This window comes from Leptosomus discolor, chromosome 4, assembly GCF_034619465.1.
Source record: "Leptosomus discolor isolate bLepDis1 chromosome 4, bLepDis1.hap2, whole genome shotgun sequence".
Taxonomy (NCBI): Eukaryota; Metazoa; Chordata; class Aves; order Leptosomiformes; family Leptosomidae; genus Leptosomus; species Leptosomus discolor.
In genome coordinates this window covers 33,271,774-33,287,501 of record NC_141394.1, presented here as the reverse complement: position 1 = coordinate 33,287,501, position 15,728 = coordinate 33,271,774, and the positions used below count along the sequence as shown (strand labels likewise).

Sequence of the window (15,728 nt, the reverse complement as noted above, 5' to 3'; positions counted from 1 at the left end):
TTTCCTCCCACCTTGCTTCTACCGGGGCACCCACCACCGGGGGAAGCAGCCCGGGCACGGCCTAGGGAGCCTGGTCCAGCAGTGCCACAGGTCAGCGCTTCAGCCAGGTTTGACCAGAGAAGACGCCTGGAGAACCGAGTTGCATTCTCCTTCAACATCTCCTCTCTCCAAATCAACCTCCAGAAACCACACAGGTGACTGCTCTCTTTCCTGTAGCCACCAGCTGCTGGCTAAGAGGAGGGACATCACCCAGGCAAGTAATTCAGAACAATCCTTTCTATTTAGCACTCACTTGGCAGCAAGTGACTCTGCCAGCTATTCATAAACCTGTTTTCTCTATGCTCTGTTCTTCTTTCTTCTCACTCAGAGCCCAACACACATTCAGCCCCTTTTCCCAGTATGCAGTCAAGGTAATAGACTGGATTCTAGTTAATAGATTTTCACTCCATTTGAGGTAATAAAGACTGGATTCTACTTAATAGTTTTACGCCATGGGGACTCATGGTTTTGGTGCTGCTTTTTTTTAAGCCACAGTAGCATTTCCCTTGCTCCCCACCTCTCCAGGCCTTTGCTTTAAACTCTTTCAGAGACAGAAGCCTTTGCCTTTTGGGCTGACATCTGACAACTCTTCCTGAGGTGCTATTGCTACCCATTGAAAGTTCATATATGGAAAAATGGTTTTGCTACATTCAGACCAAACCAGAAGTTCCAAGAGATGCTGGGGGGCTGCCTGTGGGGTGCTAGGAGAGCAGACACGTCTCCCATCTCGCCACTAGCTTCCACTTGAGAAGTGCAACGCCTCTTCAATGTAGCCCATCACCACAACCAGCCGCTTTGTTTTCGCTCTCTCTTGTTTTGCCAAGCCCACTAGATAAGGCAGCTGGCTTGCAGAAAAGGGGACACAGTCAGCTCCCACAGCCCTGTTCTCCCCCTTCAGGTTATCTTCTCCTGTATAATCTAGCTCATGTGTTGTTTTCCAAGACCCTTTTTGTGCCTGCACTGTTTGGCGGTTAATGACTGCCTGGGATGAGATGCAGAAGACAGTGCTTGCAACACACATAGTCAGACACAGTGTCAGATAAATCTGCTAAAGGCCTTAACTAACATATGCAGGAGGAACATAAAACTACATTTCTTGATTATTCCACATCTTTTAAATGTTTGGCAACATGGACAGATTTCTCCTTAGGGGCTGCATTTGAGTTTGATGGCAACACCCTAAGTCACAGTGGGGGCAAGTGCGATGAAGGCAACGTGGTGAGCAGACACATCACGGTGCCTATACCAGCCCATATTCCCCCCAGACCACTGACAGACAGGACAGAGATCGGGATGCCAAGAGTCTTTCGCCAGCACTTGCTTTTGACCTTTATTCTGCAACCAGCAGCACCCACTCCAGGAGGCAGGTTACACATCGTGCTTTTTACCACCCTCCTTTAGCCCCTTTCTTCTTCTTCTGCTGCTGTTTCTTCTTGGTGGCTGGGGCACCAGCGGGTTTTTGGTGCCTGGGAGGGATGACGTTACTTGTGGCTGATACAGCTGCAGCACTGCCAGGCCGAGGGGAGGTAGGTGGGCTGCTGGCAGTCCTACTGGCATCCCTGCAGGTAAGATGAGAGAAAGAGATAGCACGTGGGTTCACAACCACCTGCAAGACATGGCACTACTGCAGGAAGCTAAGAGCAAGAAACAGCAGTGGCCCCATAAGACAACATTCGGTAGCATTATGTATGGGATGGCACTTACGCAAGATCTTAAATCAGCTTCAACATACACAGAAGGGTTGATGGACAACTGGAACATGCCTCAAAGGGCAGGCAATCACCTTCTAACTGATGTTCACTAGATAGCGCAAGTCCCCAACAACGAAAGCAAGGCTAACTTTTGAATAGATGTGTGACAGCTCATGCAACACATGAGTCTTTTCAGCCACCGCCCCCCCCCCCCCCGCCCCCGACAGTGCAAACCCAACACCCTTTCTCTCTCCCTAACCACAATCTTTGTGCCAGCTCTCCTGGCAAACTCTGCCCAAGTCAACAGTGCCACAAAAGGCCTTTCATGCTCCCGTTTTGAGACAGCTGTGTAAAGAGAAACCATCAGACAGCACTGGCAATTCCCTGCGTTGCTATTATTTCAGAAGTACTTCCTTCTCTCAGATGCTAGTAAGTCACCGTCTTGCTGTCAGGCCTCACACACAATGGTAAACCCCAGTCCCAGCTCAAATAATCAAGTGTCAACTTAGAAACAAGTGTAGCGTTTGCCCAAATCACGGCTAATGGTTATCCAGCCACCAAAAGACTCGAAAGCAAATAACTCAAGAGAAACCATACAAAATAAATCTCATCGTCCAATCTCAGAAAAGCATGTTAAAAGGCTATGGGAATTCCATCTACACCTTGGCACCTCCAAGCATGCCTATCATATCTTTTTGGTTTTCAGCAATCTATAGGGATCTTCAGGAAGAGCAGCTGGTAGGAGGATCAAGTGGCAAAGTATAGTTTCACTTGTGCTACCCATGGCTGGTGTGGTGACAGAGCCACAGAAAGGCAGCAGAAAGGCAGCCCTCCCAGCCACCCAGGAGTGATTCCCCACACCAAGCCCTGCAAAATGGGTACTTACAGTTCAGAGGAGCCAGCTGTGGTTGAACCCTGAGTCCCCTTGCCAACCTGATCCTTCTTCTTGCCCTTCTTTCGTCCACGATAGTAGGAACGCTCTCGCATTGGAAGCCACCGCTCAGGATCGGGAGTCACCTTGGGGTCATAGTTCTTGGGCAGCTTTCCTGCAGAACATCCAGTGCCAGGAAATGAGACTGGGGTCAACACACTGGAGAGGCATCACCAAGCGATACACATGAGATGTCAGTAGCCAGGAAGCACAAAGAGCCCAACAACCCACACCACCCTATCAGGGTGTTGCTGTCTCTTCTGTGGAATAAGGCCCCATCCAAACAAGCTATTGTGAAGATCTGGGTTCACAGGGACACAGTCCTAGCAAAAGGCTCCAGCTTCTGGGGAGCTGAAGGCTGGCTATTTGAAGAAACAATATGGCAAGCTCTCTGGAGCTGTGCTGTGTCAACAGCTAGGAAAGGTAACTTACCCTTCTTTTTCTTCTTCTTCTTCTTCACATCCCCTTGTCTGAAAAGCAAGAAGGGAAACGGCTGGTGTGATACAGCAGACAAGTCCACTAAGAACTAGCTCTGGAAGAAGCTAAACCATTCCTGTATCTCTCTCAAAACTTGGTCTGCTGCTACCTGAAGCTCCTTGCAGTTAAACAACAGGCTCCCTCTCCACCAGCCTGCCTTCTACAACGATGCCCCCACCACACCAGGTGTGGCTCTTGTGCCACCCCAAAGAATGAGCGCACCAGAGCTACAGCAGCCCACTTTACCCTTGCTCCTTCTGCTGGTTGTCTCCAGTGAGCTTCCCAGCTTTCTTCCGAACATAGGTTGCTCCATGTGAGTTCTCCAGTGCATCAACATCTACTTTCAGTGACATGGTGTCTGAGGAAGGCAAGTGTTTGCTAAGACTGCAAGGGAAGAGTTTAGGGATGCAAACAGGCAAGCAAAACGATAAACATCCAGGTTTGTCCAGAGAGCAACAGGCAACTTCAGCTTGAACAAATTCAGCCTGTTAGCAGTGCAGACACCAGACAGGCCTACGGGGCTAGTTCCAGCTCTGCCACGAGCTCCCTACACAAGCTGGGATGAACTGCTTAATTGCCATCTGCCTCATTTTTCCCTTCTTTGATATAGGGACAGAAGCAGCAACTTCCTCTGAAAGCTGCTCAGGGAGGCAAAAGCGGTATGTGAACCTGATAGTTGGGTCAGTGAGAGGTTAGCCATATTTTAGCAGGCACAGTCCTGCATTACTACCACAGGTTTAATATTCCAACAGAAAAGATGGAGGAGCTCCTATTTTTGGTTCCACCTAGTCAATTCTCAGGGAGAAGGAGGTCAAAGACAAAAGGGTCCTGGGATCCTGCAGTAATTAAACCAATCATGGAAATAGCATAGCACCAGACAACTTGACCTGGATATGTAGCTGTTCTGGAGATGTTCCTTGCCTTTCTTCAGGTGAAAGTGAGTCTGAATTCCCCACACAGTTGAAATTCAAGGGATCAATGCCCAAATGCCTCTTTCTTTGCTCCGATACCACCATCAAAAGGATACACTTTAGCTTTTTCGGGGTCCACCAGGGAGTAGGCAGAGATGAGCTGTGCCAGAGTATGCACATCTTTTGGGTTTTGCCTTTGTAAGAAAAAAAAAAAGTCCAAAAGTCCAAGTTACCAAGGCACGTACTCATCCCAAAGACTGGTATCACCACGCAGTGCTTGCTGCTGCAGCATAGTGGCTATGTGTGGGGACAGGTATGTCAGTCTGCGGTCTCCTCCAGAGCACATCACCAAAGATCACTGATCTGGGTAAACAGAGCCGCAGACATCTCCACAGTATCATGAAGGAGGCAACAGAAGACAAAAATCCCTCAGGTCCCAATAGCAAAGGCAAGTTAACAGTCCCCCAAAAAAATCCCATCAAGTGCACAACAAAAATTAAAACCTAGACACCCATGGTTTATGCAGCCCTAGGAAAAAAATGATGTATCTCACTCCCCAAAGCAACCTTCACTGCATACAAGAGGCCTCTGGGTCAAGTCAAATAGGTTTCCAAGTGAACATCAGCTACAGATCAATGATTCCCTCTCCTTCCAAAATATGTTTTTGCATTGGAGCCCCTGTGCAAAAGCAACTCTAAAGGAGGGCTACCAGTCAACCAACATTGTCAGACACTGCCCAGCACCCGAGAGCTTGCAGAGGTCTCTGGGTGGAGACCTCCTGTTCAGCAACCACCCAACTCACTTCCAGAGCTCCTCCAAGTCGCTGATCGCTTCCTTCTTCCTGCCGTGCTTTAGTTTGAAGTTGGCGGCTTCCCTTATCAGTGACAAATGGACAGGAGACTTTGGCTGAAAGACACAGCAGCCATAATTAGTTCTTCATTATTGCAGCATGGAGCCCAGCTCTAGCTGACTTTAATGTCCCTGAGATGTGGCCAAGGAAAACTGAGTCGGCAACCTGTCACGCAGAAAGTAGACCACCTTTGCACTCTAGATGCAAGGCAGGACTGCACGGGACACGGCAACTTGCTGTTCCACAATGCTCTCTAATCACATAGACAGGCTGATTGTTATATGCGGGCACCCATTGCCCACACTCTCCTCATGTGACAGGAGCTGCTGGTCCCTGTTTGCAACACATCTAAAATAATGAAGCAGTGATACAATGAATGCTCGCAGGTCTCCAAAACCACAGCTGGATGAGCTGCTGGGGCTATGCAGCAACAGGAAAAGCTGAGCTGGACTAGCTAGAAGAGAGTGAGGCAAACCCTTGTGCATCAGCTCCTCTGGTCTGACTTGCCTGGAATTGCTGATACCACTGGATAGCCTGTGTGAAGACCTCGATTGCACTGTCAATGTCCTCTTCGTGACTGTACATCGTCACCAACGCAGACACCTGCAACCATTCAAGAGCAGTTTATAGCAGATCATCATAGAAGCTGTCTATAGCCAGAGTCAGCAGTTAAATGACAGGATTTCCTAAAAGCAGAGTCAATGTCAGCCTTCTGCTCTGTCCCTAAAACCTGCTGAGGTAACAGGCAGGATACCCAGGCAGGACATTCCTACCTGGGTCCCTCCCAAAGAAATGTCCCCACCAATCTTTCTCCCACAGTACAAGCCTAAGATTGTATTCACAGAAAGAACCTTCTTGTCTTGGCACTTTCTTTGCTTGCCACTAGACACAGTCTCATTAGGAAACCTTTTTTGTTCCCCATTCTCTATCCCAACAGCCATGAAAAAAGAAATCAGCACTGAAGAGATGATATAGACACCACCTGTTCATCTACACCCCAGCCACAACTAGAGGTAACCCAGGGCAAGGAGCTGCTATCACTGACTGCCCCCATGAACTACTTTGATCATTTGCACTTGCAATTGGAACAGACCTAAAACTGTCAGCTGCTACTCAAGATGCCTACACTGTACACTTGAGCATTTTCAAGGTCATCAAGCCTTTCCAAATACCAGATGTGGACATGCGTGCAGCCTGGGGTGATGCTGTGCGGACGGAACATATGGCACTTCCTCCCTAATGCCTGACGTCCTAAAAGCTGCTCCAAAAACTTCCCAACAGTACCTACCAGGGAAGCAGCTACTCCAGTCATGTTATGCAGGTAAATCCAGGCAACACACAGGTTTGAGGGAACACAAGAGAGTGGGAACACAGGCAGAGAGCACTTCTGCTGACAGGCAGAGTCCTTCTGGCTAAGTTCAGACCACCTGATGCGAGTTATAATCCCACCTTTGCCCAAGACAAGGAAGATGGGCTCAAATTCCCTGCAGACACTGAGGTCAAGTGAAAACCACAGGGAAGAAGCAACAAGAATCAGGCAGTACAAAGCTACAAGGGAAAAACCTCACACAGTTCAGACTGAGGTTTGCTTACCATACCAGGCTTGTGCTGAAGTTCTTCTATGCTCCTCAGGATCATGCAGGCTTTGGTGACACTGCCTAGAAGAGAGACAGGGAGGAACATGCTCTGAGTGGCACAGCAACACTTCACCCTGCCCGTGAACTTCCAGCCAAAGGTAAACAATGGGGACATAACAATCCCCTTCTCTCAAGGACATCTCCTCTGTTTCCAGGAATAAAGGACAGCCCTCCAAAGGACCCTTCTACCCTTGCCACATTCTGCAAGGGTTCAGGAGCAAGCTTTTGCAAGCACAGTCTTCTCTTCCAGGAGCAACTCTGCGCTGCCTGACCATATACAGGAATGGTACCATCAGGGAGCCCCACACTGCTCCCAAGACCCTCCTGCCTTAGAACAGATTCAGGCCTATTATTCACAAAGAACATGGGCATCTTTGACAGGGATCTGCAGAGCCTGAATATCCAGACATTAAGCTACGAGTGTCATCCTGCCATAGCCATAAATACAGAATACCCAACAGTGACTGCAGCAAAGATTGCCCTAAAGCCTGTTTTTCTCACCCCTTGTACCATTATCATGTGCAGCCACTTCCCAATGAAGTAGGACATTGGATACCTTGAGCGATTTTCAGCTGGGCCATCGTCAGCTTGATCTCAGCTGCACTGGCAGGGTGCTGGTCTGCAAAGTCCTGACAGTCAGAGGAAAGAACAATTCGACATGTGTGTGGGCACCACGCTGCTGCTCTGGTGAGTCATCTCGTATCTCATGCTCAGTCACAGCAAGCTGGCAAGAGCCAAAGGAAGCTTTCCAGCACAGGCAGGCTTCAGCACACAGCAGAGGAGGGCCCCAAAGTGCGCCAGTGGCCCATCACCCTCTTGGATTTCCGTCCCAGGCCACTCCCTCCCTCCAAAAAAGGACGCTGTTGGAAACTGCTTGAAAGCAGAGCAGCAGAACCCACTGCTTACCCTAGTAGTCGTCTATTACAGCTTCCCAAGCACAAAAATTAGAGGTGCAAGGGAACTATTTCCCTTTAAAAGCAGCATCATTCAGTTGGGTGTAAATGCTTTCCAGCAGCACTAAACCAAACCAAAATAAATCAGATACCCCCAGAAATTTAAACCAGACAAAACAAACTAAGGGAAACCGCACAGGAGAACACAAAGCACAAGTTTAAACGGAGCTTGGCCAAAGTACTTTCTCTTAACCTACCTGCAGAAGCCCTATGGCCTTTGCATGCTGCTTCTCACGACACAGTTGGGCTGCCTGGATAAGCACAGGGAGCAGGTGCTCAGGACTCTGCGACTGCAGGCTTGCTGACAGCTTGCGGCACTGATCTGCCTGAGGAGTGGAAAGAGAGAACACACTTTTCTCAACCTCTGCAAGCACCTAACGCAGGGCTGACATACCGGTTGTATCTAAGAAGAGATGCTAGTGATGGCTTCCCTGAAATGGGTACACAGAACCAAGAACAAGTCCTGTTAGTAGCACTTCAGATGCATCTAAGAACCCCACCCACCCCTTCCACCTTCTGGTCATCTCACAGTCCCCCCTACAGCAACGCTCAAGTCACTACACAACTGTCTGTCTGTTCTTTTAGGGATTTTTTTTTTTTCTCCTCACTTATGTGCCTAAACCAAGTTGCCTTATTTTCTGACACAGAACAGCTGCATACCTGTTTTTGCCTAGTCAAACTCCTGTGGAGTAAATCTGCAGCTACTTACTGCAGATCAGTTTCCCCTACCTGGTTGGTGTACATTGCCAGCAAAGCTTTGTTGAATTCAATAGCCTGGAGCTGTTTCTTGGAGAGTTTATGCTCAACACCTTCTGCATTGGTCAGCTTCACCTTTTTCTTTGAGTCAAAGACATTTTGGTCCTGGGAAAATCACACATCATGAGAATATTTCACTACATTCCCTGAAGAAAAGGTCTCTGGGTCTGCAATTTAACTACTGTTTAGGAAAAAGTCTTTCCTTCTCTCCACAGCAACAGAGACGCAGACCGAGTAACTGCATTGAAAGCAGCATGGTAGTTCTATACCTTGTTAATTGTGATGATGTTATTTGCAATGACAGCAAGCAGTCCTACATCTGTTGGCCTGCAGGTAAGAAAAGCAGAAAGCACACTGTTATTAAACCGTGGTCTCTCTGCAGATGGAAGACTGAGCATGTGTTTTAGAAAAACCCTTACTTCAACTTTATTATTTGATTGTAGAGCTGTAGAGCGTCCTCTGTACGACCCTGCAGTTGCATGATGTAAGCCATCTGACCATGAATAATGGCCAGTTCAGCCTCAATGTCTTCCTCTGTCACATCCTGAAGGAAAATCACAGCAAAAAGAAAAACAGCTGCCATCTCACCTCTCTTCCCCTGGCTTCAGCATTCTGCTGACAAAACGTCTATGAGCGCTCTTGGGCAGTATTAGCAGCAAAGTACCCCAGCTACTACGGGTGAAGGTTGTAGCCACAGCACAAATACGAGCATATTTGTGTTAAACCACAAGAAAAGAAAGCTTCACCTGCTCTTGCGAGAACGTGAAGATACCCTTAACTTGTGCGCTGAATCTGCCCCTCTGCTTGAGCCAACAACAGTGATTACAAATTTCCTACGTTTCCCTCCACCCACTCAGCGTGTCCATCCGTAGCAGGGGTGGGTCACAGGGAGGTTTCAGACAACCTGCACCCATCCTGCCTGCACCAAAGGCAACTCTGCAAGGAGCACAGCAGCAAACAGCCTGCAGTGTTGGCTACCTCTCTCCAACAAGCGTGGTTGCTGCCTCAGCCTCAGAAGCAGGTACCAGCAGCAGTGTCAAGTCTTGCCGGGCAATACTGGACAGCAGCTTTGGCTATCCTCTGGCTATCGGCAGCACGCTTTATGACCACACCCTCGGTCAAGCTGGTGCAAAGCAAATACTTTCCAGAACAACATCAAGGACTTACAGAGTCTTCTGACAGCGACTGGCGGCACAGCTCTAGAAGGAAAAACAAATTTAAGAACACAATTTAAAGACTTTAGGGGGAAAAAAATAGCCTCGAAGCATGGGGGGACATACACTTTTTTCATGTATCCCTGAAACTTCTGCAGCACTACAAAGGCACATCGGACTACAAGTCTGATGATAGATGAGACTAAGCATGAGGGAGAAGACTAGATGATGCAGAAGAAATATCAGATGCACAGGAGATACTGTCCCTCCCAAAGCTGCCTTCTGAGAGCAGAGTCACACATTCATTTTTTCTCCTGAACAAACTTCCTTAAACCTAGCTCCTGATCTTTTCCATGGGGATCCCTTGGCTGCAACTGCCCACCATCTTGGGAGTTAAGTGCTGCAAGCCTGCAGTATTCAGATTACACCACCCTTTATGGGGCAGCAATTCCACCAGTTTACAGATACCAGTCAGTTCTTAACTTTCTCATATACCTCACCAGAATATCACTTGCTCTGCTCTCCAAATGATTACTATCACAACAAATACGTTCAAATTACACATGCTCAATAAGTCAGTTGCATGGGAGAGTTCCTACTCTATCATCAAATCGGGACAGAACTGACCTAATTACCTGCAAGAACAATTAGATCAGAAATAAACTAATTCTTCCTAACTCTCTCCCCCAGCCTTTTTTTTTTTTTTTTTTTTTTAAACACACACAACCCCCCCCTTCCACCACATTAAAAAAAACCTCTTTGCAAAAAAGCTCATTTATTTGCTTATACTAATTTCATACCTAATTGAGACCACAAAGTATTTTTATTTTTTTATAGTACATGTTTATATATACACATGTACTAACAAAACCAGGAGTCAGAACAGATGAAACATCTCATGCTTATGAGAAGAGATTTCACTTGTGCCTACTTCAAAAAACTGCTCAAAGGCACTGAACACCAACCCAGGGGCTGTAAGAGAGCCAGGAGATGGCACATGCTGCATGGCTCTGGAAAAGAACTGCAGAGGAACGCTTTTACAAAAACACCGATTCTGTCAGGAACCATCTGGAAACTTAAAACAAATCCTGCTGCTGGTCAGTTTATAAATTTTCAAAACCTCTTTCTTACTGATTAAGCACGTCTATAGAGAGCAAGTAACTACTACTATCACACAAAGCTCCCCCCTCACCTCACCATGTTTTTACCTTCTGCTTTCTGTAGTTTTTTCATTGCTTCATTCAATTTTCCTTGCCCAATCAATGCACATGCACTGTTATAACACAGCTCGTAGGTAGCTTCCCGAAGGCCCAAATCCTCCTAGCAGGAAAAGCAAATGTAACGCTGCATAAACCCCAACTGATCTATACAGATTTACAGGCAACAAACTACAGTTTCCATGTACGTTCAAATTATTCCTTGCAAAATAAATTTAGAGGCAATTTTAAAAGGGAAAAAAAGTCACAGTGCAAAGGATCTTCCCTCACACTGCACAACAAAGCCAGAGGCAATTGACAAGGCAGCAACAAAACTCCAGCCTGAACTTGGAGACTACTTAGGCTGCTGAAAGGGCAGGTAAGAACCCCTAGAAAGTGGATCCACAGTGCTGAACAGAAAGCTGAGCATGCTGTGCACTCCTCCAAGGACAAAGATTTCTGAAAAAATGAGAGCATTACAATTACAGTCTGCACTGTTCATTAACAAAAACCTGGCCAAGCATGACTGGGTGATCCAGGCAGTTAGCTTTACTCTGGGCAAGAGGGTAAACAGACAGAGGAAAGCGCTAGTCACCACAGGTGTTCTGCCTAGCACAGGCTGAGATGCACTTCCTGCTCTGCCACGACATCCACAGATATCAGTCTCCTAGAGATCAAACGTGAAGTGTAACTCGTGAGCAGTAACAGTGTTTATTCCTCGGAACAGAGGAAACCACTGGGTGATCTCCAACAGACTCAAAGTCATTAAGAGACAGGAATGGATTTCCATCCTGTTAATACCCACGATTCCATACCCTTTATTCCTTGGCTCTCACTCTTACACACGCACACACTTACTTACCGGCATTACCTTCTCCCATGTGCTTTGTGCTGCCACAACAGCAGAGAGGTTGGTTTTTCTCTCTTCCTCATACTCATCCTGGGAGTTGCGGATGAGGTCCCTGTATGCAGCCAGACAATCATCGTAACGCTCCAACCTGTACAGCTGAGAGGGGGAAGAGATTAGCCTTCAGAACAGTATTTCCCTGTGTATGCTAGTAACTACAGCCTCCTTCCTCCCTCCCCACAGACTGGCAGCAGCACAGCACCATATGTTTTAAGCTGCACATTACTAACATTTGCATCTACCATAGATTGCATTTGCAAGGACCCAAGCAACGACACCAGATACCTGCACACAAACAGCACATTTCTTACTCCTAAAACAGCTTCTTTAAAAGCAGCAGTTTACACAGTTTTGTCCTCAGCCTTTTTCCAGATTACATCACCTCTCTTACAGAGAGATTAAATAAATGGTCTTTCATGTAGCTTAGAGAAGACGGTCAATTCTTCACAAAACTGTTCTGATCAACCAGGGATAAACCAAAGAAACTCAACTTCTTTTCTGCTTCACTTCTAACGCCTGAGAAGTCAGGTCCCGCAAACCACTTCTGGACCAGGTATCCAATGCAAGCAGACAGTTCAACCACAAATAAATCTCATGAGCTCTACTCCACCCTCCATCCCCTCAGCCAGACGGCTATTATCAGGCCAGACCCAGGAAGGGAGAGGGAGCCACGAATGTATTCCTTTAGTTAACTGGCAATAAGGCGATGACTCTGCCTCCAGCAACAGTGACTGAAGGTCCACAAAAGTTGGAGCAGTTGGGAACTGTACCTCTCTCTACCTTCAAGACAGACAAGGAAATTCTGTCCCCATACTTGCCTCACATTAGAGAGGGGAGGGAGGAGGCATCCACCATATGAAAATCCCACCAGGAAGAAAAGCTTGTAATTACCACTTGTCCATAAAGCTCCTTCAGTTTGTCTGTCTGCTGACTGGCACTCTGTATGGTCTTGAGAGCATTTTCAATACGATTCAACCTGTATTCACAGTAGGCCTTCTCAAAGGCAATAACGTCACTGCAAGGACAAGACAAAGGCTGACAGCACACACTGTAGTCTTCATTCAACAGCATTCACCCACCTGAACACACTTGTTTAAGCAGCCCTAATTAGTCACAGGTTGCTACATTCCCAAAGAGCCAAACACCAGAAGTGAGCACATGATCCCAGATCACTGAATTATGTATCTGTTGAGCGCTGAAAATATCTTGAACCTACTTTCTGTTCAACAGAGAAGGAATATCAAAACTTCACCTAAAAGAAGAGTTCCTTTTTTCTGGTGTTTCCTGATAGATGGCATTTCAAATCCCACCTCTCGCCTCCTACTGATTATGAGATTCAAATGCTCGGAGGTAAAACAACACCAAACTTCATTATATGACTCCTTCATAAAGAGAAAGCATATCATTACAGCAAAAGATCGCTACTGCAAACTTTCAAAGACAATGGACTCACACAGAGAGAGAAAGGGAATGGTATAAAACACAGTCCCTCTTACGGTCTGACACTAAGCCAATGCTAACATTAACCTATTTTGAAATATCAGCGCAGCAGAACTGCAGCAAAAGGGTTTGCTGATGTTAATGTAAAACTGGCTTCAAAGCAAGCTCACACAGCAGGGAAGTATTATCAAACACGCAGAGCCTTGAACGCTACATTGCACCTAGCCCCTGAGTTATCACTTAAGCCAAAGCAAAATTTGATCAGTGATTCCCTTAGTTCATGACTGGTGCCACTTGTCACCAGCTATTTCTTTGCCTATTTAAAACAATACTTAAACAATATTTTAAAAGTCCAGCTGAGTATTAAGGGAGTCTGAAAACAAACAAATGGCATTAAGAACTAAAGCACAGCAGTGGGCCAGCCTCAGTACGAGACAGGACAACTGCAAGATAGAGCAAGAACCACCTACCACCTTTCCTGGTCTGCAGGATAGAGAGACAGACACACAGTAGAGCCAAGCTAAAGAAATTACAGGGAGAACTCTGAAGCCAGTTGAATTTAGAGAAATTACTACTCTTCCTCACCATATACTAAAAAAAACAAGCTAAAAAAATTAAGCTAAACCCCTTCCATCCCAGGAAAGAAGGAGTTTGTAAATAAGGTAATTATGTTTTATTCACATAAACAAGGGTATGTTTCATCACACTGATACTACAACACAGTTTTCTGAAAGTTAACAAGAGCAGTATTTGAAATACAAAAATTTTGCTGCCAGGCAGTTCTTGGGTAGCAATTTTCACCCCAGTCATTGCAGAAAGAGCATCCTTATTAGGAAGAAAATTAAGTCTGCTTAATGACACAAATAGGAAGCTTGACTTGTCCTCAAACACAAGTTGTCTCCAAGGTCCCAATGTTGAGAACATGCACAAAGGGCTTGCACCACTCCAAAAGCTGAAGCAGCACCTTCAGGCTGGCAAAGACAAGAACCCCAAGGAGCAGTGTGATGAGACCAAGCAAAGCTTACAGCTCGCTGCCGCTGGCAAGGGCCTCTCCCTTCTCTCTTCAGACCCCATGAGATCTGTCCTCTTCCCTTGTACCAGCCATGGTGCTCGACCACGTCAACAAGCAGAATCAGCTACTGAAGGCGGCTGAAAACTAGATCAGGGACAATCCCTCCAGTAGTAACAGCAAGATGTTAGACTGCCTCAAACTCATCCAGACTGGCTCTCGCACCCAGAATAAATCGTTGTTTCACCGAGAAGCCCAATCCCAACAGCTCTGAGCACCTCCCATTCTTTTATTTTGCTGCCTGTTAGTCCCCTCCACCGAAGCTGCAGCAGGTTCTCAAAAGGATTTGCAGTTTCATATTTTGTGAAGTACAGCAAGACACAGCTCACCTGGTTAACACTTTAGTATGGGTGTTGATTACGCCAAGGGCTTCCTTGAAGTTCCCGTTCTGGATAAGACACACTACTTTACACTGAAGTGCAGTCACATCGTCTTTGCTGATCTGCAGTACTAGAGGAGAAACCAGTGTCAACACAAAGATGTAACTCGTTATTAGACACATCAAGGCTTTGTAAGAGCCATATGTTGTTACAGTTGCAGAAACACATCATAGAGAGCAGTCAGGTCAATTTAAAAGGATCCTGGCACTGGTTGCTTTGGCTCAGATCATGAAACAAATCCTGCTAGCATAAAAGAATCCAGTATAAATACCGAACTTACCCCAAAGTGACCGCTGTGCTAACATGCCTGGAACAGAGCTGCACCAAAGGAGCTGTACACACCAGAGCAAACCTTTCATTGGCATTTCAATTCCAGGCAGAGAACACAGTGCCAAAACCTGAGTGTCACGCAAAACGCACACAGGAAGGGAAGCCCCTTTTCTAGAAGAACTGTATGGCTCTAGACAGAGGTCCCTTTATGTGCTAATACCTTCCAACAGTGGAAGGCAGAGAGGGACAACTAGGAGGGAGAAACAGGTTTTACTATTAGATTTTGTCACGTGATCCCAACTGTCAGATCTGGCGGGACAGGAGACAAGTCCCTGCTCCCTACAAACGGCAAAGACAGAACTTTTAGCCAAAACGTGCCTTATGTTGGAAATCCATTTTGGATGTCGAACTATCAGAACACCACAGCTCAACACAGACTCTCACTCCCAAGTCAGCTGCTCCCTACGCACAACACGACCACCCCAACTCCCGGGGGGAAAGCCCTCCTTTCTCCCACCATCCAAACCGAAGCGGAACCCCCGAGTATCCCTGAAGGCCCGGGCCCATAGCAAGCGCTGCGCGGTGCGACAGAAGCAACGAATGGTCCCAGCGCGGCAGCGGGGCCCCAGCGGCCGCCCCGCTCGCCTCTCCCCGAGCACGGCAGAACCTCGGGAAGCGTGTCGGAGCGCCGCCGGGCGCCCTTTGCCCGCAGCCCCGCTCCCGGGGCCCCGCACGACGGAAACCGCCCGCTCCCCGCAGGGCAGGGCCCGGCGCCGACATGGCGGCGGGGGCGGCACTCACTCTTGTTCACAGACTTGAGCGCACGGGCGAAGTCGCCATTCTGGCCGCAGCGGTTCACCTCACTCCACAGAGCCGCCGCCGACCCCACACCACCCGCCGCCGCCGCCATCTTGGAACCGGGACGAAAAACACGTCGCGGAGGGGCGGGGCAGCGGCTGCCCCGGTAGCGGAAGGGCCGCGAGCGCCGGCCGCCACGTCGCGAAGGGCCGGGCGGGGCTTTCCGGCAGCGCCGGGCCTCCACACCGCTACTAGCGCTGCCCGCCGCC

General features: G+C 47.7%; 1 protein-coding gene across 1 annotated transcript; it reads right to left on the bottom strand.

Moving 5' to 3' along the window:
• Window positions 1-1,341: 1,341 nt before the first annotated feature.
• Window positions 1,342-15,571, bottom strand: SRP72 (signal recognition particle 72). The gene is made up of 19 exons (XM_086464372.1): window positions 15,463-15,571; window positions 14,341-14,461; window positions 12,394-12,517; window positions 11,458-11,601; window positions 10,608-10,719; window positions 9,413-9,444; window positions 8,665-8,789; window positions 8,515-8,572; window positions 8,219-8,350; window positions 7,687-7,815; window positions 7,093-7,165; window positions 6,493-6,557; window positions 5,407-5,502; window positions 4,852-4,955; window positions 4,166-4,243; window positions 3,385-3,522; window positions 3,094-3,131; window positions 2,617-2,776; window positions 1,342-1,598 (listed from the first exon to the last, which is right to left on the bottom strand). Exons 1-19 carry the CDS (start codon window positions 15,569-15,571, stop codon window positions 1,424-1,426), a joined length of 2,013 nt encoding a protein of 670 aa, XP_086320498.1. The 3' UTR covers window positions 1,342-1,423.
• Between the last annotated feature and the right edge of the window lie 157 nt (window positions 15,572-15,728).